This window comes from Anomaloglossus baeobatrachus, chromosome 1, assembly GCF_048569485.1.
Source record: "Anomaloglossus baeobatrachus isolate aAnoBae1 chromosome 1, aAnoBae1.hap1, whole genome shotgun sequence".
In the NCBI taxonomy this organism is placed as follows: Eukaryota; Metazoa; Chordata; class Amphibia; order Anura; family Aromobatidae; genus Anomaloglossus; species Anomaloglossus baeobatrachus.
In genome coordinates this window covers 845,218,184-845,242,339 of record NC_134353.1, presented here as the reverse complement: position 1 = coordinate 845,242,339, position 24,156 = coordinate 845,218,184, and the positions used below count along the sequence as shown (strand labels likewise).

Below are 24,156 nucleotides of genomic sequence, written 5' to 3'. Positions count from 1 at the left end.
CACGCAGGGCCCGACCTTCTCAGCCCTCCTCGAGTCCACCTCGTCCTGGCAGTCTAGACAAAGACCGAGGAGTCTTGTCCTCCTCCATCTGGGCCGCCGCCTCAGACCACAAATGGGTGTGCGATACCTTGTGTCTTCCAGTTACCACATTGAATTCTGGACCCGATCCCCTGGTCAGTCTTTTCTCTCAAACCCCCCAAAGGCTCAAAAACACCGCGAGGCCTTCTCTCAGCAATCCACTCCCTCCAAACGGCGGGGGCGATGGTACCTGTTCCGGACGCCGAGGAGTTCAAGTCCTTCTATTCCAACCTCTTGTGGTCCCCAAAAAAGGACGGGTCAGTTCGACCCATCCTGGACCTCTAACACCGGAGCAAACATGTGCACGTAAGGAGATTCAGAATGGAATTCCTAGGGTCCATTATTACCTTTATGGTCGAAGGAGAATTCCTTGCCTCCCTAGCTATCAGGGACGCGTACCTGCACATACCCATCGCTCCAGCTCACCAAAAGTTCCTCCGCTTCGCGGTTCAGGACTTTTTTTTTTATTTTACATTTGTGGCCCTACCCTCGGCTCTGCCACAGCACCAAGGGGCTTAACAAAGGTCATGGCGGCCGCCATGAGTGCCCTTCACGCCAGGAGAGTGGCTGTTCTGCCTGGCTTGGATGACCTCCTCATCAAGGGCTCAACCAGCGTGCAGATCTCTGTGGGCATCCTATCCCGCTTAGGGCGGCTTCTGACTCCAGTCAAATCATCCCCGGTCCCGTCAAAATCCGTCACCTCCCTGGGCATGTCCCTGGACACCCTTCGGGGCTTGATATTTCTCCCTCAAGACAAGGCGACCGCTCTACAACAAGCGGTACCTTGCCCTCTATGTACACCTCTCGCTCCATACGATTCAGTATGAGAGTGCTAGGTAGGATAGCGGCGGCTATAGAGGCAGTGCTGCTTGCTTAGCCACACCACCGCCCACTGCAGCTTGCGCTTCTAGCTGCCTGGGACAAGAGCCCCTTTTCCTTGGACGAACTTTTCACCTGACTCCTTCAGTCAGGTATGTACTTTGCTAGTTGGTTCAGTCCTCTTCCATATCGAGGAGGAGTTTTTGTCCCCCAAGTGGACTGGCTACTCCTGACCACGGACTCCAGCCTCTTAGTCTGGGGAGCAGCGTACTGGCTCCACACTGCTTCGGGACGTTGGATGCCCCAGGAGTCTTCCCTTCCCAGAAATCATCCTGAAAATCAGCGCGATCTTCATTCCCCCCCTTCCGCTAGCAGGTCGTTTGATTCGGGTCCAATTGGACAATGCAACAGCTATGGCCTATGTCAATCGGCAGGGAGGTACCAGCAGCAAGACAGCTTATCTCGAGGTCCTCAGGATCCTTACCTGGGCCGAATTGACTGGGGTCTGTGTTTTCAGCGTTTACACATACCGGGAGTAGAGAACTGGGTGGCGGACCTTCTAAGTCGCCAAGGCCTGGCCGCCGAATAGTGGTTTCTCCACCCAGAAGTGTTCCCACACATCTGCACTCGCTGGGGTACACCAGACGTGGATCTAATGGCCTCAAGGTTGAACGCAAAGGTACCCGCGTTCTTAGCCAGGTCACGTGATCCACAGTCCATTGGCGCGGATGCTCTAGTCTCCTGAAGTCGTTTCCGTCTACCTTACATGTTTTTCGCCTCTGCCCCTGCTGCCGCGAGTAATCAGGAAGATCAAGGCAGAAGGAGTCTCGGTGATACTAATAGCACCGGACTAGCCCAGGTGCGCCTGGTATGCTGAATTAGTACAATTGCTCATGGCGCCTTGTAAGCATCCCAGACCTGCTGACCCAAGGGCCCATTTCCCATCAACTCCAGAGCCCTGAAGCTGACGGCCTGGCCATTGCGACCTGGACTTTAACAAGAGCGAAATTCTCTCCTGTGGTCATCTCCACCATGTACAGTGCCCGAAAGCTGGCCTTCATCCCGTATTTATCACCGTATGTGGAAAACTTTCCTTTCCCAGTGCAGGGAATCTAATGTCCAACCTATGCCTCTGGCGATCCCCAGAATTCTTGATTTTTTTTTTTTTTTTTTTGCAGTCAGGTTGCAAAAGGGGTTGGCCCTCAGCTCCCTTAAGGGGCAGGTTTCATCTCTCTCAATATTCTATCAATACCGCCTAGCTTGCAATCCGCAAGTCAAGGCTTTCCTCGAGGGCGTTTCCCATCTAGTTTCCTCGTATAAACGGTCGCTGGACCCATGGGACCTCATTCTCGTTTTGGACGGTATCCAGATGTCCCCCTTTGAACCTATTAAGGAATCTTCTATTGCTCATCTCTCCTGGAAGGTAACATTCTTAGTGGCGATTTACGTCCATCAGACAAGTTTTGGAACTGGCAGCACTCTCTTGCTGCGAACCCTTTCTGATCTTTCATCAGGACAAGGTGGTTCTACGCCACCTTCCGGATTTTCTTCCGAAGGTTACTTCCCCGTTTCATATGAACGAGGACATTGTTCTGCCTTCCTTTTCTCCACACCCAGTCCATAGGGTGGTAAGGTTTCTATATTCGCTAGACCTTGTGAGGGCTCTCAGATATTATTTACCCAGGACAGCCCCTTTAGGAACATTAGACTCCATGTTCGTCATTCCTGAAAGGCTTAAGAAAGGAGAGGCAGCTGGCTCGCTGGATTCGCTCTGCGATCCTGGAGGTCTACCGCTTGCAACTCAAGCCCATTCCTAGTAGGCTGCGGACTCATTCCACGCGAGCAGTTGGTGCCTCTTGGACCATTAGGCTTCAGTGGAACAGAGGTGTAAGGCTGCGACCTGGTCTTGCCTACGTACTGTTTCAAAGCATTACCGAGTCCATACCCAGGCTTTGGCTGAGGCGAACCTAGGTAGGAAAATTCTGCAAACGATAGTGGAGCACCTATCTCAGTAGGCGCTCCAGGCTTTCTGGGACTGGTTCCTAGTCCTTGGGTTGCGTTGTTTATTGTTTACCCACCCAGGGACTGCTTTAGGACGTCCCATGGTCCTGTGTCCCCCAATGAGGTGTCAGAGAAAAACGGATTTTTGTGTACTCACCGTAAAATCGTTTTCTCTTAGCCATCATTGGGGGGACACCGCACCCTCCCTATTGCCCTGTTGGGCCTTACATTTTTTTTCTCTCTCGGTACTTCTTTGTTATGAGTATTCACTCAAATTTTTTGTTACTTGTTCTCCTACTGCTTGTGTACTAAAACTGAAGTAGCCTGGCTGGGCCAGGGGGTGTATACTGCAGGGGAGGAGCTAACATCTTTGCATCTGCTTAGTGTCCTCCTATGGATAAGCAGCATAACACCCCATGGTCCTGTGTCCCCCAATGATGGCTAAGAGAAAACGATTTTACGGTGAGTACACAAAAATCCGTTTTATTCTTCTGGGAGATTTTGTTAGTAATATAGGCTGGATCTGAGATCTGTGTGTATCCAGGGCGCATATGTGGGCCTAGCTACAGAACTGTGCTTATATTCTCCCTATGTGCTCTTCTCCTTTTCTATAGCCCAGGGTCTCTGCCCTCCCTGAGGCTGTAGATACTTTCTCCTCTTTTCATGCTTTGTAGATCTATGTACAGCCCTCTCCCTGCTCATATCTCCAACACATGGAGAAGTAGGAAAAAAGAAGTGAGGACCAGGAGGGTGACAGATTAAATACTGGACTTGTAATAAAAGGGAGAAGACCTCGCATCACCTCTTGTCATAGGTGCTCAGGAGAAACAAATTAACAGTCACTAGAGGTTAACTCCGGCACACTATAAATTTCCCATGAAAGTAAAGGAACGCAGCAGTTTGGTATCAAAATCCTTTTCTTTTATTTTGTAAGTGTCACACGTGAAAAAAAGTGCTGTACAAATGTCCGCCAGGTGTCGACGTTTCTGCTAACAAGCCTTCATCAGGTCGGACAGACTTGACCTATACTGGAATCGTAGTCTGGTAAGTATATGGGATAGCTGTGATAACACTGTAGAGACTGCCTGTTTAAGGTCCCTGGGTGAAGCCGGCATATAAAATCAGATCATATGCAGATATGTGAGACAAAGGAAGTCTTGGTAGTCATATGTGTCTCTTGTTCAGAGTAGCCGGAGAAATAGCAGACAAGGGGGTATCAGGGAGAGGCAGCTCGTTCAGAATGGTACCAGGGCCCAGGATTCAGGCTTGGGATCAAGATAAAAGGGCTCGGCTGCTATTATAGCTATTGATTTCTATGGTGTAGCCTGGATAAAGGTTCACTGGGTAGAGAAGATATTGTGTTTTATATCTAAGGATCCCGCAGTGTGGAGCCGGGTTCCAGGGTTCACGCTTGGAATCGGGGTAATATGCCTGGTAATTGCTAATGACTTCTGTGTTATAGCCTGGAGGGAGGTCCGTTGGGCATGAAGAAAGTCAGAGGCAGCATGAGCCTGTGGTGCCGCAGTGCTAAACCGCGTGTCCTGTGGACACCGATTCCAAGCGTGAACCCTGGAACCCGGCTCCACACTGCGGGATCCTTAGCTATAACCACAATATCTTCTCTACCCAGTGAACCTTTATCCAGGCTACAATATAGAAATCAATAGCTATAATAGCAGCCGAGCCCTTTTATCTTGATCCCAAGCCTGAATCCTGGGCCCTGGTACCATTCTGAATGAGCTGCCTCTCCCTAATACCCCCTTGTCCGCTATTTCTCCGGCTACTCTGAACAAGAGAGACATATGACTACCAAGACTTCCTTTGTCTCACATATCTGCATATGATCTGATTTTATATGCCGGCTTCACCCAGGGACCTCAAACAGGCAGTCTCTACAGTGTTATCACAGCTATCCCATATACTTACCAGACTACGATTCCAGTATAGGTCAAGTCTGTCCGACCTGATGAAGGCTTGTTAGCCGAAACGTCGACACCTGGCGGACATTTGTACAGCACTTTTCTTTGTCGCTCCATTGGGAGACCCAGACAATTGGGTGTATAGCTTCTGCCTCCGGAGGCCACACAAAGTATTACACTTTAAAAAGTGTAACCCCTCCCCTCTGCCTATACACCCTCCCGTGGATCACGGGCTCCTCAGTTTTATGCTTTGTGTGGAAGGAGGCACACATCCACTCATGCATTCTCATACTAGTTATGTCGGTTGGAAGAAAAGAGGGCCCCCACGGGGCCCCCGGCATGCTCCCTTCTCACCCCACTATGTCGGCGGTGTTGTTAAGGTTGAGGTACCCATTGCGGGTACAAAGGCTGGAGCCACATGCCGTCTCCTTCACCATCCCTTAGCGGCTCTGGGAGAAGTGGGATCCTGAACGGTCATCCAGTTGCTGGGACCGTGCTCCCTCCGCAGCCCCTGTGGGAATCTGCCGGACCGGAGTATGTTAAACCTCAGGGATCGGGCCCTGCAACTCTAAGGTACTCTGTGTCCCCATTGGGGAATGTGCAGGAGCGCACCTTCTTCCCGGACGCTGCGGCAGCTGCTGGATTGTGAAGACCGGCGGACTTCCGCGCCGACCGTGCCTGCTTGTCGGGCGCGGTCTCAAATTTAGTCCCCGGCTTCATCGCGGCCTAGTCGCAAAAATCCCGCCCCCGGGCCTGCCTGTCAGGGGTAAGGGCGGGACTGCCGACCTGACGTCGGATGTGAGGGCTGGAGCATCCTGCATGTTTCCTCCCCCCTCACTGATCACTGTGGGGACCCCAGATTCCCGCACTTTCCTGGCGCCGCCCACGGCTCCACTCCTCCCCTGAGATCTCCGGCAGTCATTTTTTGGGCATTCTGCCGGTGGAGGATTCTCAGGAACAGCTCTCACAGCTCCAGGGGACCTAAAGCTGGGAATCTGGAGGCACACACTCCGCTTGTTAGCGGTCGGTAAGCCACACCGGTCACCCGGTGCTGGTCCCCCCTAGGGTGCCGGAATAGATACGTATTTATATATATATTTCTGTTCGGTCGGGCTGTATACCCTGTCTTTGCCCATATACCCTCAGTGATCATTCTCCTAGGAGACAACAGCATGTCGTCCACAAGGAGCAAAGCTGTTAAGGCACAGGGGTTTTTTGCGGCCTGTACCTCTTGTGGGGCTATGTTACCTGTGGGTTCCACCTACCCTCACTGTGAGCAATGCTCGACCCCTGTTTCACTTGCTCAGCCGGAGCCTCGGTCACTAGTGGACCCCTCGGCTCATGTAGACCCCCCCTGCTCCCCCTGTCCAGGTGCCAGGGACAGAGTTCTCCTCTTTTGCTGAGAAACTCTCTGAGTCACTTTCACAATCCATGGCTCAGTCTATGGACAAATGGTCTGCCAAGCTGCTAGAAGCTTTGCAGTCCAGACCGGTCCTTACACAGGCCCTGGCCCCTGTTGGATCGTCACCTCCAGGCCCCTCTCGGTCCGAGCCGCAGCGCGCTCCCAGGTTGGGCCCTAGGTCCCACGCGCAGGACTCCTGCCAGGACCACAGTCCTAGTCGGGCTAAGCGGGCTCGCTGGGAATCTTCCCCGACTTCTTCACGCTGCTCGGGTTCCCAGCTTGAGGACTCTCTGGAGGACGAGGCGGACGTCGCAGCTCAGGGTTCTGACCCTGACGTCGCCCTTAACCTTGATACACCTGAGGGGGACGCATTAGTGAATGATCTTATCTCGTCCATCAACCAGGTGTTGGATCTCTCTCCCCCACCTCCTACTGTGGAGGAGTCAGCGTCTCAACAGGAGAAACACCAGTTTCGGTTCCCCAAACGTACACGTAGTGCGTTCTTCGATCACTCTAACTTCAGAGACGCTGTCCAGAAGCCCAGAGCGGTTTCGGACAAGCGCTTTACTAAGCGCCTCACTGACACGCGTTACCCCTTCCCCACTGAAGTCGTTAAGGGGTGGGCTCAATGTCCCAAGGTGGATCCTCCAGTCTCTAGATTGGCGGCTAGATCTGTGGTATCGGTGGCAGATGGCTCATCGCTAATGGATGCCACCGACAGGCAGATAGAGCTCCTGGTGAAGTCCATCTATGAGGCCACGGGCGCGTCTTTTGCCCCGGCCTTTGCAGCCGTGTGGGCACTCCAAGCTATCTCGGCTTGTCTGACTGAGATTAATGCTGTCACACGTAATTCTGCTCCGCAAGTTGCGTCTTTGACTTCTCAAGCGTCAGCTTTTTCTTCCTACGCCATGAACGCAGTCCTAGACTCGGCTAGCCGTACAGCTGTGGCATCAGCTAACTCTGTGGCAGTCCGCAGGGCCATGTGGCTGCGCGAATGGAAGGCAGACTCGGCCTCCAAGAGGTTCTTAACAGGTTTGCCATTTGCTGGCGAACGCTTGTTTGGCGAACGACTGGATGAGATTATTAAGGAATCCAAGGGAAAGGACTCATCCTTACCCCAGTCCAGACCTAAGAGACCTCAACAACGGAAAATACAATCGAGGTTTCGGTCCTTTCGTCCCTCCACCAAGCCCCAATCCTCTTCTTCCAGCAGGCAGGAGAAAGGCCAGAGGAACTCCTATGCGTGGCGGTCCAAGTCACGCCCCCAAAAGGCCGCAGGAGGCACTGCCTCCAAGGCGGCCTCCTCATGACTCTCGGCATCCCCTAACCGCATCCTCGGTCGGTGGCAGGCTCTCCCGCTTTGGCGACGCCTGGTGGCCACATGTTCAAGACCGATGGGTGAGAGACATTCTGTCTCACGGTTACAGGATAGAGTTCAGCTCCCGTCCTGCGGCTCGTTTCTTCAGAACCTCTCCGCCCCCCGCTCGGGCCGACGCACTTTTTCAGGCGGTGGACGCTCTGAAGACAGAAGGAGTTGTGACCCCCGTTCCCCTTCAGGAACGTGGTCGCGGCTTTTACTCCAACTTGTTCGTGGTGCCAAAAAAGGACGGATCATTCCGACCCGTTCTGGACCTCAAACTGCTCAACAGACACGTGAGAACCAGACGGTTTCGGATGGAATCTCTCCGCTCGGTCATCGCCTCGATGTCACAAGGAGACTTCCTAGCATCGATCGACATCAAAGATGCTTATCTCGACGTGCTGATCGCACCCGAACATCAACGCTTCTTGCGTTTCGCCATCAGGGACGAACACCTTCAGTTCGTGGCATTGCCTTTCGGCCTGGCGACAGCCCCACGGGTTTTCACCAAAGTCATGGCATCCGTCGTGGCGGTCCTACACTCTCAGGGCCACTCGGTGATTCCCTACCTAGACGATCTCCTAGTCAGGGCCCCTTCTCGGGTGGCGTGTCAACACAGCCTTACAGTCGCTCTGACGACTCTCCAGCAGTTCGGGTGGATAATCAACTTCCCAAAATCCAAGTTGACACCGACCCAATCACTGACTTACCTCGGGATCGAGTTTCATACACAGTCAGCGGTAGTCAAGCTACCGCGAGACAAGCAGCTTTCTCTGCAGGCAGGGGTGCAATCACTTCTTCGGAGTCAGTCACACCCCTTAAGACGCCTCATGCACTTCCTGGGGAAGATGGTGGCAGCGATGGAGGCAGTGCCGTTCGCGCAATTCCATCTACGGCAGCTCCAATGGGACATTCTCCGCAAATGGGACAGGAGGTCGGCTTCCCTCGACAGGAACGTCTCTCTTTCCCTTGCAACCAAGACGTCACTTCAGTGGTGGCTCCTTCCCAATTCTCTATCGCAGGGAAAATCCTTCCTACCCCCAACCTGGGCTGTGGTCACCACGGACGCGAGCCTGTCAGGGTGGGGAGCGTTTTTTCTCCACCACAGGGCTCAGGGAACCTGGACTCCGATAGAGTCTTCCCTTCAGATCAATGTTCTGGAAATAAGGGCAGTGTATCTAGCCCTATTGGCTTTTCAGCGGTGGCTGGAGGGCAGGCAGATCCGTATCCAGTCGGACAACGCCACTGCCGTCGCATACATCAACCACAAAGGCGGCACTCGCAGTCGTCAAGCCTTCCAGGAAGTCCGGCGGATTCTGCAGTGGGTGGAAGCCACAGCCTCCACCATCTCCGCAGTTCACATCCCGGGCGTAGAAAACTGGGAAGCAGATTTTCTCAGTAGTCAGGGCATGGATGCGGGGGAATGGTCTCTGCACCCAGAAGTGTTCCGAGAGATCTGTCGCCGCTGGGGAACGCCGGACGTAGCATCACGGCACAACAACAAAGTCCCGGCATTCATGGCACGGTCTCAGGATCACAGAGCTCTGGCGGCGGACGCGTTAGTTCAGGACTGGTCGCAGTTCCGACTGCCTTATGTGTTTCCTCCTCTGGCGATGCTGCCCAGAGTGTTACGCAAGATCAGGTCCGACTGCCGTCGCGCCATTCTCGTCGCTCCAGATTGGCCGAGGCGGGCGTGGTACCCGGATCTGTGGCATCTCACGGTGGGTCAGCCGTGGGCGCTTCCAGACCGCCCAGACTTGCTGTCACAAGGGCCATTTTTCCATCTGAATTCTGTGGCCCTCAACCTGACTGTGTGGCCATTGAATCCTGGCTCCTAGCGTCTTCAGGGTTATCTCAGGATGTCATTGCCACCATGAGACAGGCCAGGAAGCCAACGTCCGCCAAGATCTATTACAGGTCTTGGCAAATCTTCTTATCCTGGTGCTCTGATAACGGCTTCTCTCCATGGCCGTTTGCCTTACCCACTTTTCTTTCATTCCTCCAATCCGGAATGGACAAGGGTTTGTCACTCGGCTCTCTCAAGGGCCAAGTATCGGCGCTCTCCGTATTTTTTCAAAAGCGTCTAGCCAGGCTTCCGCAGGTCCGCACGTTCCTGCAGGGAGTTTGCCACATAGTCCCACTTTACAAGCGTCCGCTGGAGCCCTGGGATCTTAACAGGGTGCTAACTGCTCTTCAGAAACCACCTTTCGAGCCGCTGCGGGATGTCTCTTTATCACGTCTTTCGCAAAAGGTGGCCTTTCTAGTGGCAATTACATCACTCCGTAGAGTGTCTGAGCTTGCAGCGCTTTCATGCAAAGCCCCCTTCCTGGTGTTTCACCAGGATAAGGTGGTTCTGCGTCCGGTTCCGGAATTTCTCCCTAAGGTGGTATCTACTTTTCATCTCAATCAGGATATCTCCTTACCTTCATTTTGCCCTAATCCAATTCACCAATGTGAAAAGGATTTGCACTCTTTGGATCTGGTGAGAGCACTCCGGCTCTACGTGTCTCGCACGGCGCCCCTGCGCCGTTCAGATGCGCTCTTTGTCCTTGTCGCTGGCCAGCGTAAGGGTTCGCAGGCTTCCAAGTCAACCTTGGCTCGGTGGATCAAGGAACCGATTCTCGAAGCCTACCGTTCTTCTGGGCTTCCGCTTCCTTCAGGGCTGAAAGCCCATTCTACCAGAGCCGTGGGTGCGTCCTGGGCATTGCGGCACCGGGCTACGGCTCAGCAGGTGTGTCAGGCAGCGACGTGGTCTAGTCTGCACACTTTCACGAAACACTATCAAGTGCATACCTATGCTTTGGCAGACGCCAGTCTAGGTAGGCGAGTCCTTCAGGCGGCGGTTGCCCACCTGTAAGAGGAGGGCCGTTTCGGCTCTTGTTACTGAGGTATTCTTTTACCCACCCAGGGACTGCTTTTGGACGTCCCAATTGTCTGGGTCTCCCAATGGAGCGACAAAGAAGAAGGGAATTTTGTTTACTTACCGTAAATTCCTTTTCTTCTAGCTCCTATTGGGAGACCCAGCACCCGCCCCTGTTCCCTTCGGGCTGGTTGTTCTTTTGTGTACACATGTTGTTCATGTTGAATTGTTCTTTTGGTTCATGGTTCAGTTCTCCGAACATCCTTCGGATTGAATTTGCCCTAGACCAATTCATAAGTCTTCTCCTTCCTGCTTTTGCACTAAAACTGAGGAGCCCGTGATCCACGGGAGGGTGTATAGGCAGAGGGGAGGGGTTACACTTTTTAAAGTGTAATACTTTGTGTGGCCTCCGGAGGCAGAAGCTATACACCCAATTGTCTGGGTCTCCCAATAGGAGCTAGAAGAAAAGGAATTTACGGTAAGTAAACAAAATTCCCTTCTTTTTCACGTGTGACACTTACAAAATAAAAGAAAAGGATTTTGATTCCCAACTGCTGCGTTCCTTTACTTTCATGGGAAATTTATAGTGTGCCGGAGTTAACCTCTAGTAAATACTGGACTTGAACGCTTCGCAGTAGCAGAGTGGTAGAAACATTTTAAGGCAGATTGATCAGAAAATTGTTTAACTTTTTATTTAGGAAGTGAAGTAATAATAATAAAAAATCTATCTGTGCAAAGTTATCCATAGCTGGAGCACCAGGAGGTGGTAATCCTGTAAATCCTTGGATATGACGTAGAAGATGTAAATTGGGTCTGATTTTGGATCCTTTTCTGTAGCCCAGCACTACGGGGCAAAGCATTGTGTAGACCGGGAGCTGAGATTACAATTGTATAATGCAGCACACCCTAATCATCTGTATTTACTGGCCGCAGAAGACTAGACTGGCCACTTAAGGGTTAAACACGGCTGCAATACATGGTGTTTAATTACTGATGCGTTTCTTTATCCTCACTCCTTTAGGTGGTCGATATGTGAAAGTGTGGGACCTGCTGAAGGGGGGGCAGTTATTGGTGTCCTTAAGAAATCATCACAAAACAGTGACCAGTCTGTGCCTCAGTGGCTCCGGTCAGAGGCTGCTGTCGGCGTCGCTGGACAGGTAGGTTCCACAGCAAATGGTGTGGATAAGAGGATGGGTTCTCCGGACATGAGACGTGTATACAGTGAAGTGTTTGTGCACAATCCTGCCGCTCCCGTCCTCCTCCTGCAGTAGAGTAGGGCAGAATAAATAGCACACGCACAACTGCAGATGGCGGATGATATGGGTCATGCCACCAAATAATGTGTGGCTACTAAATTTGTAGAGTTGTGATTTTTGGCCTGGAGCCCTAACACGTGCTTTGTGTCCTGAACTAAAGGCAGTCTGTTGGTACAAATCGTTCCTTTAATGGCCAAACCATTGCTGAAAATTGTCCGGTATTCAGATCTGGTAATGAAGTCCTCGGTGCTCCCTGGACGTGGCCAAGTATTTCACTGCATCTTCCCATCTACTCCTGTAAAGCCACAGCTGTCAATCAAGGAAGAGGTGGCTGAGATAGATGGAAACCAACCAGGGGGAAGGTGCAGTGAACTGTTCAACCACATCCAGGGTGCACCGAGCTCCTAATAAGCATATTTGAATAGAAAATGATTTTTGGCAATTTCAGCAATGGATGTGGACACTAAAGCTTTGCTTTTTTAGACCTATATCCTCCTAGAGGGGGCTGTGCTTGGTTTGAACAGTCATTTTTTGCTGACAGACTCCCTTTAAACAGGCTTTACACGCTGCAATCTCGCTAGCGAGATCGCAAGCGATTGTACCCGCCCCCGTCGGTTGTGCGACATGGGCATATCGCTGCCCGTGTCGCACAACCTCGCTTACCCCCGTCACATTCACTTACCTGCACTGCGACGTCGCTTTGGCTGGCCACCCGCCTCCTTCCTAATGGGGCGCGGCGTCTCACGGCAGACAGCCAATAGAAGCAGAGGGGCGGAGATGAGTGGGACTTAAATATCCCGCCCACCTCCTTCCTTCCGCATTGGCGGTGGAGGCAGGTAAGGAGATGTTCGTCTCTCCTGCGGTGTCACACATAGCGAAGTATGCTGCCGCAGGAACGACGAACAACATCGCTAACATCCTGAAAACGATTTTTTTGTTTCAGGACGACCTCTCCAAGGTAAACTATTTTGCCCTGTTTTGCGATCGTTTAAGATCCCTCTTAATTGTTACACGCTGCGATCTCGTTAATGACGGTGGATGTGCGTCAGAAACACTGACCTCGCCGATAATTCATCAACGATATCGTAGCGTGTAAAGCCCACTTTAAAGTCTTAAATTCCACCCATAGGATCCTCATCTTCATCAGAATCCATTTTTCTTAAGCAATCTCAGAATCCGTCACACACGTGTGGTTGTGCCGATCACTGCACCCTATGGCACATGCTTCATTTTGTTATCTGGAGGAGTCCTGAGGGCTATCAATTAAAAATCCCCAAAAAGCCGCAAAATTCGAATTTGTTTATGGTGTAGAGTAATAAGGGTGGGGAATATAAAATACATTTCTCATGTTACACCCCTGGTGCAAGGCAATTGCCCGGCTGTGATCACTTTTCCTGCTCTTTCTTGGAGCTCTCCTAGACAGTCACAGAGCTAGGAATAAACGTTTCCAAGTGTTACATCCTGGCGTCATTGGTAAGCTAGAGCTGGCCATGAATAAAACCAAAGCTGTGGGCAGACAGCGACCTCTCCTGACTGCCCCATACACCTGAGAGCTCTGCTCAGTGTTCATCTGTTTTCAATGGGGAGAGAGGAGAAAGCCGCTGACAAGAATCCTGGTGCTGGTTTATCTCCCCTTAACCCCTTCAGCCCCGGGGCACTTTGCGTTTTTGTTTTTTGCTCCCCTTCTTCCGAGAGCCGTAACTTTTTTATTTTTCCGTCAATCTTGCCATATGAGGGCTTGTTTTTTGCGGGACAAGTTGTACTTTTAAATGAAACCATAAGTTTTACCATATGGTGTACTGGAAAGCAGCAAAAAAATTCCAAGTGTGGAAAAATTGCAAAAAAAATGTGGTGGCACAATAGTTTTTGGGATGTTTTATTCATGGTGTTCACTATATGGTAAAACTGATGTGTGGGTATGATGCCTGAGGTCGGTGCGAGTTTGTAGACACCAAACATGTATAGATTTACTTGTATCTAAGGGGTTAAAAAAAATTCACAAGTTTGTCCAATAAAAGTGGCGCACGTTTTGCTCCATTTTCCGAAACCCGTAGCGTTCTTATTTTTTGGGATCTATGGCTCAGTGACGGCTTATTTTTTCCGTCTCGAGCTGATGTTTCTAATGGTAGCATTTTTGCGCAGATGCCACGTTTTGATCGCCTGTTATTGCATTTTGCGTAAAACTTGCGGCGACCAAAAACGTAATTTTGGCGTTTGGAATTTTTTTGCCACTACGCCGTTTACCAATCAGATTAATTGATTTTATATTTTGATAGATCTGGCATTTCTGAACGCGGCGATACCAAATGTGTATATTTATTTATTTTTTAACCCTTTAATTTTCAATGGGGTGAAAGGGGGGTGATTTGAACTTTTAGGGTTTTTTTTTTTTTAATTTTTTGTTTTTTTTTTAATTTTTTAAAACTTTTTTTTTATTTTATTTTACTAGTCCCCCCTAGGGGGCTATAGCGATCAGCAATCCGATTGCTGATCGCTATCTGCTGATCACAGCTATACCGCTGTAAACAGCAGAAATAGTCACTTTCTTTTTTCCTCTGCTCCGTGCCGAGGAAGAATGAAAGTGAAACTTCGTAGCAGCAGGCGTCATCACATGACCCTGTGCTATGATGGCAACCACCGAACGTCACGTGATCACTCACGTGACGTCCGGAGGGGGCGGCGGTAAGTAAAAAAACATGGCGCGCGCATATAGATCTCGATGCCAGACTTTGGCAGCGAGATCTAAGGGCTTAATGTTCTGGGTGGAATGCGATTCCACTCGGAACATGTAGGCACACATGTCAGCTGTTGAAAACAGCTGATATGTGTGCCGATCCACGCCGCCTGCCCGCGGCAGGGGGCGGGGCTTACCGGGACACGATCCATGACGGAAAGATCCGTCCATGGTCGTGAAGGGGTTAAGGGGTTGAAATTCCACTTACTCTTTCCTGTAAGGAGAGGACACCACCAAACACATCAGCTGGTTAGCCGGCCTCACCGTGATGAGGTGTATGGACCACTGCTGTATATTCTGTATGGGGACCCAAGATTCTGGGTTTTAAACACAATACACATACTACATGCAGTAATAATCTTTATTAATCTCATTTCATTGTATTATTGAGACTAATAATTTATGAGAGATGAAGACCTCTCTGGTTATTTCCTCCTCCGTCATCTGATTTCTCTCCATTCTCCTCTCCAGGCATGTGAAGGTCTACAGCACAATGAACTACAAAGTTGTCTACAGTTTTGACTATGCAGCTTCAATTTTAAGCCTTGCATTGGCTGTAAGTATGACGTCTCCTCTGATATCTCCTATATGTGATTGGTCTCTTGATTACTGCTCATTAGGACCCACAAGTGGTGCTCAGTGGGCTTCTCCAAACCTGCAGGTAGCCATGGACCTATAGTAAGATGATGATTAACCCACAGCCATAGCACGGAGTCCTCTTACCGTCAGGTCCAGAATTTTGTAGAGGTGACTTCTAGGCTTATTCTAGATAGCAGCTACTCATAATCCACTGTTCTGCAGTGAGCCAGGGTCTGGATGTGATAGTAAGACATAAGGAGACATAATGCTTAGTGTCACTGTAACCTTTATTAACTAACGCGTTCTTTCTCTCTTCAGCCTGATGATGAGATGATCGTGGTTGGAATGACCAACAGCGTCTTGAATGTTAAACATCGAAAGCTGGAAGAAAAGAAACCAAATGAACCACCACAAAAGAAGCATCCGAGATACCGAATGTTTGTGAAAGGGAAGGACTACATGGCAAAGCAGGTAAAGTGGCTGAAGGTCCGGCAGGTCAGGAAGGCAGTGGTGTTGGGCTGCCTGCAGAAAGCTGCAGAAATGCTTTTAGTTTAAGAGACTTAATATAATTTTCTTAATTCTCTGTGTTCTGTACAGGATGACTTCATTGTCAGCAAACCAGTCAAACAGCACTTAAAGAAATATGACCGGCTGCTCCGAGGTTTCCAGGTGTCTGCGGCTTTGGATGCTGCATTAGAGGTAAGAGGCCACCGGCTGTAATGGGAATATACAGGGAGATTCACTCCACAGAGACCCCGGATATTCTGTATCTTCCATTAGGATGGCACCATCTGAGCCAAAAAATTCCACTATATACTTTGATGTATGTGTAATTATTTGATTTATACTATTATTTTTATTTATTTATAGAGCACCATTGATTCCATGGTGCTGTACATGAGATGGGATTACATACAGAATACATATACAAGTTACAATAGACAGACTAGTACAGAGGGAAGAGGGCCCTGCCCTTGCGGCGGGCTTACATTCTATAGGATTTTGGGGAGGAGACAGTAGGTGGGGTGGGGGTCGGGCGGCAGCTCTGCACAGTGGTGGGGCGACAGCTCTGCACGGTGGTGGGGCGGCAGCTCTGCACGGTGGTGGGGCGGCAGCTCTGCACGGTGGTGGGGCGGCAGCTCTGCACGGTGGTGGGGCGGCAGCTCTGCACGGTGGTGGGGCGGCAGCTCTGCACGGTGGTGGGGCGGCAGCTCTGCACGGTGGTGGGGCGGCAGCTCCGCACGGTGGTGGGGCGGCAGCTCCGCACGGTGGTGGGGCGGCAGCTCCGCACGGTGGTGGGGCGGCAGCTCCGCACGGTGGTGGGGCGGCAGCTCCGCACGGTGGTGGGGCGGCAGCTCCGCACGGTGGTGGGGCGGCAGCTCCGCACGGGGGTGGGGCGGCAGCTCCGCACGGTGGTGGGGCGCGGGGTCATTGAAGATTATAGGCATTTCTTTGTCGCTCCATTGGGAGACCCAGACAATTGGGTGTATAGGCTATGCCTCCGGAGGCCGCACAAAGTATTACACTTAAAAGTGTTAAGCCCCTCCCCTTCTGCCTATACACCCCCCGTGCTCCCACGGGCTCCTCAGTTTTTTGCTTTGTGCGAAGGAGGTCAGACACGCACGCACAGCTCCACAGATTGGTCAGCAGCAGCTGCTGACCATGTCGGATGGAAGAAAAGTGGGCCCATATAGAGCCCCCAGCATGCTCCCTTCTCACCCCACTCTTGTCGGTGGTGTTGTAAGGTTGAGGTATCCATTGCGGGTACGGAGGCTGGAGCCCACATGCTGTTTTCCTTCCCCATCCCCCTCAGGGCTCTGGGTGAAGTGGGATCCTATCGGTCTCCAGGCACTGAGACCGTGCTTCATCCACAACTCCTGTGGAGCCTGCTGGATAGGAGCCGGGTATCGTTCAGGGACATGGCCCTGCTACTTGGAGGTACTCTGTATCCCTGTGGGGACAGCGCACAGCAACACTCCAGCTTTGCTGGGTGTGCTAGTGCACCGGGGACCACGGCGCTGACCGGGTTAATATGTGCCATTACACACTCAGCGTTGCTGAGTGTGTTTATGTATAGGGACTGCCGCACTGACCGCCGCGGCCATGGAAACACTGCGGCGCGGCTGGGACTTGTAGTGCGCCGGGGACTTTCACGTCGGCCGCGCTTTTACGGCGGCCGCGTTTATTAGTAGAGTCCCCGGCTTTTTGCGGCCTAGTTTCCTTTCCTCCCGCCCACAGCCCTGACAGGCAGGGGAAGGGCGGGACGCTGCACAGAACGAGCAGCACTGAGGGCTGGAGCATGCTTTGCATACTCCACCCCTCTCACTGTGCACAGTGCGGGCACCAGTTCCCGCTCTTTCTGGGTCACGCCCACGGCTCCCTCCTCTCCTCAGGACGCCGGCAGCCATTCCTGTCAGCTCCTCGGACGCTGCAGAGGGGGACAAAGTCTGGGAGACCCAGGCAGGGACTCTGGTGGCCTCACAACCGCTTTAGGCGGGTGGTAAGCAGCACCTGTGGTGCTAGCCCCATTGTGCAGTAGTGTAACATTATATGTTTATGGTATATATGTTTTACACTGTATGGTGCACAGTTGATTTCTGGCTATATACCCTATTGTGTTACTCAGGGAAGATAATAGCATGGCGCCCACGAAAGGCAGGGGTGCCAAAACACAGGCTTATTATGTTGCCTGCGCCGCATGTACGACCCCGCTACCGGCAGGTTCCACTGACCCTCATTGCGTGCACTGTTCGGCCCCTGTGGCACTTACTCAGCCGGAGCCTTTGCTAAGAGGGGCCCAGGGGGAGCCACCTGCTAACAGACCTCAGCCCCAGACCGACTAAGCGAGCTCGCTTAGATTTTCCCTCGACATCATCATATTGTGCAGGGTCTCAGAGGGGGGAATCTCTGGTTGATGATGCGGAGACAGCTGATCAGGATTTTGATCCTGAGGCCGCTCTCAATCTTGATACTCCGGACGGGGACGCCATAGTGAACGACCTTATTGCGTCCATCAATCGTATGTTGGATATTTCTCCCTCAGCTCCTCCGGTGGAGGAGTCAGCTTCTCAGCAGGAGAAATTCCGTTTCAGGTTTCCCAAGCGTACATCGAGTATGTTTCTGGACCACTCTGATTTCAGAGAGGCAGTCCAGAATCACCATGCTTGTCCAGATAAGCGTTTTTCTAAGCGCCTTAAGGATACACGTTATCCTTTTCCCCCTGACGTGGTCAAAAGTTGGGCTCAGTGTCCCAAAGTGGATCCTCCAATCTCCAGACTGGCAGCTAGATCCATACTTGCACTGGAAGATGGGGCTTCACTCAAAGATGCCACTGACAGGCAGATGGAACTCTGGTTGAAATCCATCTATGAAGCTATCGGCGCTTCTTTTGCCCCAGCGTTCGCAGCCGTATGGGCGCTACAAGCTATCTCAGCAGGTCAAGCGCAAATTGACGCAGCAACACGCACGTCCGCGCCACAGGTGGCGTCCATAACCACTCAGACGTCGGCATTTGCGTCTTACGCTATTAATGCTGTCCTGGACTCTGCGAGCCGTACGGCGGTTGCAGCCGCCAATTCGGTGGTACTCCGCAGGGCCTTGTGGCTACGGGAATGGAAGGCAGATTCTGTTTCCAAAAAGCGCTTAACCAGTTTGCCAATTTCTGGCGATCGATTGTTTGGCGAGCGTTTGGATGAAATCATCAAACAATCCAAGGGAAAGGATACATCCTTACCCCAGCCCAAACCGAACATACCCCAACAGAGGAAGGGGCAGTCGAGGTTTCGGTCCTTTCGGGGCGCGGACAGGTCCCAATTCTCCTCGTCCAAAAGGCCTCAGAAAGATCAAAGGAACTCTGATTCATGGCGGTCTAAGTCACGTCCTAAAAAGGCCACCGGAGGTGCCGCTACCAAAGCGGCTTCCTCATGACTTTCGGCCTCCTCACTCCGCATCTTCGGTCGGTGGCAGGCTCTCCCGCTTTTGCGACGCCTGGCTGCCACGGGTAAAAGACCGTTGGGTGAGAGACATTCTGTCTCACGGTTACAAGATAAAGTTCACCTCTCGTCCCCCGACTCGATTCTTCAGGTCATCCCCGCCTCCCGAGCGAGCCGAGGCTCTTCTGCAGGTGCTGGGCACTCTGAAGGCAGAAGGAGTGGTGGTCCCTGTTCCTCTTCAGCAACAGGGCCACGGTTTTTACTCCAACTTGTTTGTGGTCCCAAAGAAGGACGGGTCTTTCCGTCCTGTCCTGGACCTGAAACTTCTCAACAAACACGTAACGACCAGGCGGTTCCGGATGGAATCCCTCCGCTCCGTCATCGCCTCAATGTCCCAAGGAGATTTCCTTGCATCGATCGATATCAAAGATGCTTATCTCCACGTACCGATTGCTCCAGAGCACCAGCGCTTATTGCGCTTCGCCATAGAAAACGAACACCTGCAGTTCGTGGCACTGCCGTTCGGCCTGGCAACAGCCCCACGGGTTTTCACCAAGGTTATGGCTACTGTAGTAGCGGTCCTCCACTCTCAGGGTCACTCGGTGATCCCTTACTTGGACGATCTCCTGATCAAGACACCCTCTCAAGAGGCATGCCAACACAGCCTCGACGCTACCCTGGAGACTCTCCAGAGTTTCGGGTGGATCATCAATTTTCCAAAGTCAAATCTGACACCGGCCCAATCGCTCACATACCTTGGCATGGAGTTTCATACCCTCTCAGCGATAGTGAAGCTTCCGCTGATCAAGCAGCGGTCACTACAGACAGGGGTACAATCTCTCCTTCAAGGCCAGTCACACCCCTTGAGGCGCCTCATGCACTTCCTGGGGAAGATGGTGGCAGCAATGGAGGCAGTTCCTTTTGCGCAGTTTCACCTGCGTCCTCTTCAATGGGACATCCTACGCAAATGGGACAGGAAGCCGACGTCCCTCGACAGGAACGTCTCCCTCTCTCAGGCGACCAAAGCTTCCCTTCGGTGGTGGCTTCTTCCCACTTCATTATCGAAGGGGAAATCCTTCCTACCCCCATCCTGGGAGGTGGTCACGACGGACGCGAGTCTGTCAGGGTGGGGAGCGGTTTTTCTCCACCACAGGGCTCAGGGTACGTGGACCCAGCAAGAGTCCTCGCTTCAGATCAATGTTCTGGAAATACGGGCAGTGTATCTTGCCCTGAAAGCGTTCCAGCAGTGGCTGGAAGGCAAGCAGATCAGAATTCAGTCGGACAATTCCACAGCGGTGGCATACATCAACCACCAAGGCGGCACACGCAGTCGGCAAGCCTTCCAGGAAGTCCGGCGGATTTTGATGTGGGTGGAAGCCACGGCCTCCACCATCTCTGCAGTTCACATTCCAGGCGTGGAAAACTGGGAAGCAGATTATCTCAGTCGCCAGGGCATGGACGCAGGGGAATGGTCCCTTCACCCGGACTTGTTTCAGGAGATCTGTTGCCGCTGGGGGGTGCCGGACGTCGACCTAATGGCGTCCCGGCACAACAACAAGGTCCCAACCTTCATGGCACGGTCTCGCGATCACAGAGCTCTGGCGGCAGACGCCTTGGTGCAAGATTGGTCGCAGTTCCGGCTCCCTTATGTGTTTCCACCTCTGGCACTCTTGCCCAGAGTGCTACGCAAGATCAGATCCGACTGCAGCCGCGTCATACTCGTCGCCTCAGACTGGCCAAGGAGGGCGTGGTATCCGGATCTGTGGCATCTCACGGTCGGCCAACCGTGGGCACTTCCAGACCGGCCAGACTTGCTGTCCCAAGGGCCGTTTTTCCATCGGAATTCTGCGGCCCTGAACCTGACTGTGTGGCCATTGAGTCCTGGATCCTAGCGTCTTCAGGATTATCCCAAGAGGTCGTTGCCACCATGAGACAGGCTAGGAAGCCCACGTCCGCTAAGATCTACCACAGAACGTGGAGGATATTCTTATCCTGGTGCTCTGCTCAGGGAGTGTCTCCCTGGCCATTTGCATTGCCTACCTTTCTTTCTTTCCTGCAATCTGGGTTAGAAAAAGGTTTGTCGCTCGGCTCCCTTAAAGGGCAAGTCTCGGCGCTATCCGTCTTTTTTCAGAAGAGGCTAGCACGACTTTCTAAGATACGCACGTTCCTGCAGGGGGTTTGTCATATCGTACCCCCGTACAAGCGGCCGTTAGATCCATGGGATCTGAACAGGGTACTAGTTGCCCTCCAGAAGCCGCCCTTCGAGCCTCTGAGGGAGGTTTCACTTTCTAGACTATCACAGAAAGTGGCTTTTCTGGTAGCGATCACATCTCTTCGGAGAGTGTCTGAGCTAGCAGCGCTGTCATCCAAGGCTCCCTTCCTGGTCTTCCACCAGGACAAGGTAGTGCTGCGTCCCATTCAGGAGTTTCTCCCGAAGGTGGTATCCTCTTTTCATCTTAATCAGGATATTTCTTTGCCTTCTTTTTGTCCTCATACAGTTCATCGGTATGAGAAGGATTTACATTTGTTAGGTCTGGTGAGAGCACTCAGAATCTACATTTCCCGCACGGCGCCCCTGCGCCGTTCGGATGCACTCTTTGTCCTGGTCGCTGGTAAGCGCAAAGGGTCGCAGGCTTCTAAGGCCACCCTGGCTCGATGGATCAAAGAACCAATTCTTGAAGCCTACCGTTCTGCTGGGCTTCCGGTTCCATCAGGGCTGAAGGCCCATTCTACCAGAGCCGTGGGTGCGTCCTGGGCATTACAACACCAGGCTACGGCTCAACAGGTGTGCCAGGCAGCTACCTGGTCGAGTCTGCACACTTTCACCAAACATTATCAGGTGCATACCTATGCATCGGCGGACGCCAGCCTAGGTAGAAGAGTCCTGCAGGCGGCAGTTGCCTCTCCGTAGGGGAGGGCTGTCTTCGCAGCTCTAACATGAGGTATTCTTACCCACCCAGGGACAGCTTTTGGACGTCCCAATCGTCTGGGTCTCCCAATGGAGCGCCGAAGAAGAAGGGAATTTTGTTACTTACCGTAAATTCCTTTTCTTCTAGCTCCTATTGGGAGACCCAGCACCCGCCCTGTTGTCCTTCGGGATTTTTGGTTGTTTTTCGGGTACACATGTTGTTCATGTTGAATGGTTTTCAGTTCTCCGACGTTACTTCGGAGTCAATTTGTTTAAACCAGTTCTTGGCTTTCCTCCTTCTTGCTTTTGCACTAAAACTGGTGAGCCAGTGATCCCACTGGGGGTGTATAGCCAGAAGGGGAGGGGCCTTGCACTTTTTAGTGTAGTGCTTTGTGTGGCCTCCGGAGGCAGTGCTATACACCCAATCGTCTGGGTCTCCCAATAGGAGCTAGAAGAAAAGGAATTTACGGTAAGTAACAAAATTCCCTTCTTTGTCCTCATCCAGTTCACCAATGTGAAAAGGATTTGCACTTGTTAGATCTGGTGAGAGCACTCAGACTCTACATTTCTCGTACGGCGCCCCTGCGCCGCTCGGATGCACTCTTTGTCCTTGTCGCTGGCCAGCGTAAAGGGTCACAGGCTTCCAAATCAACCTTGGCTCGGTGGATCAAGGAGCCAATTCTCGAAGCCTACCGTTCGGCTGGGCTTCCGGTTCCCTCAGGGCTGAAGGCCCATTCTACCAGAGCCGTGGGCGCGTCCTGGGCTTTGAGGCACCAGGCTACGGCTCAGCAGGTGTGTCAGGCGGCTACCTGGTCGAGCCTGCACACTTTCACGAAACACTATCAGGTGCATACCTATGCTTCGGCGGATGCCAGCCTAGGTAGACGAGTCCTTTAGGCGGCGGTTGCCCACCTGTAGGAAGAGGCCGTTTTACGGCTCTCTTACGAGGTATTATTTTACCCACCCAGGGACTGCTTTTGGACGTCCCAATTGTCTGGGTCTCCCAATGGAGCGACAAAGAAGAAGGGAATTTTGTTTACTTACCGTAAATTCCTTTTCTTCTAGCTCCAATTGGGAGACCCAGCGCCCGCCCCTGTTTTTTTGTGTACACATGTTGTTCATGTTGAATGGTTTCAGTTCTCCGATATTCCTTCGGATTGAAGTTACTTTAAACCAGTTGATAATTCTTTTTCCTCCTTCTTGCTTTTGCACCAAAACTGAGGAGCCCGTGGGAGCACGGGGGGTGTATAGGCAGAAGGGGAGGGGCTTAACACTTTTAAGTGTAATACTTTGTGCGGCCTCCGGAGGCATAGCCTATACACCCAATTGTCTGGGTCTCCCAATTGGAGCTAGAAGAAAAGGAATTTACGGTAAGTAAACAAAATTCCCTTCTTCTGAACAGATGAGTTTTCAGGTTCCATTTGAAGTTTGCAAGTGTAGTAGATAGTCTGACGTGTTGAGGCAGTGAGTTCCAGGAGACTGGGGATGCTCGGGAGAAGTCTTGGAGGCGGTTGCCTGAAGAGCGAATGAGCGAGGAGGAGAGAAGGAGATCTTGGGAGGACCGGAGATTACGTTTTGGAGTGTAGCGAGAGATTAGTTCAAAGATATACGGGGGAGACAGATTATGGATGGCTTTGTAAGTCAGTGTTAGTAGTTTGAATTGGATACGATGGAAGATTGGGAGCCAGTGAAGGGACTTGCAGAGAGGAGAAGCAGGGTGTTATTGAGGCGAGAGGTGGATCAGTCGGGCAGCAGAATTAAGGATGGACTGGAGAGGGGCGAGCGTGTTAGCAGGGAGACCACAGCGGAGGATGTTGCAGTAGTCGAGGCGGGAGATTATGAGAGCATGCACTAGCATTTTCTTCAGCGCTCTATTGGGAGACCCAGACGATTGGGGTATAGCTACTGCCCTCCGGAGGCCACACAAAGCACTACACTAAAAAGTGCAAGGCCCCTCCCCTTCTGGCTATACCCCCCCGTGGTATCACGGGTTCTCCAGTTTTCAAGCTTTGTGCGAAGGAGGTCAGACATCCACGCATAGCTCCACAGATTTTAGTCAGCAGTAGCTGCTGACTATTTCGGATGGAAGAAAAGAGGGCCCATATGGGGCCCCCAGCATGCTCCCTTCTCACCCGTGGATGGTGTTGTAAGGTTGAGGTACCTATTGCTGGTACAGGGGCTGGAGCCCCACATGCTGTTTTCCTTCCACATCCCCTTGTAGGGCTCTGTGGAAGTGGGATCCTGCCAGCCTCTAAGCTCTGACGCCGGGCTCCATCCACAGACCCAGTTGAACCTGATGGATACGGAG

General features: G+C 52.1%; 1 protein-coding gene across 2 annotated transcripts in view; it reads left to right on the top strand.

Annotated features, from left to right (window-relative positions):
- UTP15 (UTP15 small subunit processome component) overlaps nucleotides 1-24,156 on the top strand; it is a 102,347-nt gene that overhangs the window by 56,677 nt on the left and 21,514 nt on the right. For both annotated transcript variants that reach the window (XM_075325163.1, XM_075325173.1), the window contains exons 7-10: nucleotides 11,461-11,596; nucleotides 14,901-14,985; nucleotides 15,327-15,479; nucleotides 15,606-15,707. In XM_075325163.1, coding sequence (XP_075181278.1) covers nucleotides 11,461-11,596; nucleotides 14,901-14,985; nucleotides 15,327-15,479; nucleotides 15,606-15,707 — 476 coding nt within the window. The remainder of the gene's footprint in view (nucleotides 1-11,460; nucleotides 11,597-14,900; nucleotides 14,986-15,326; nucleotides 15,480-15,605; nucleotides 15,708-24,156) is intronic.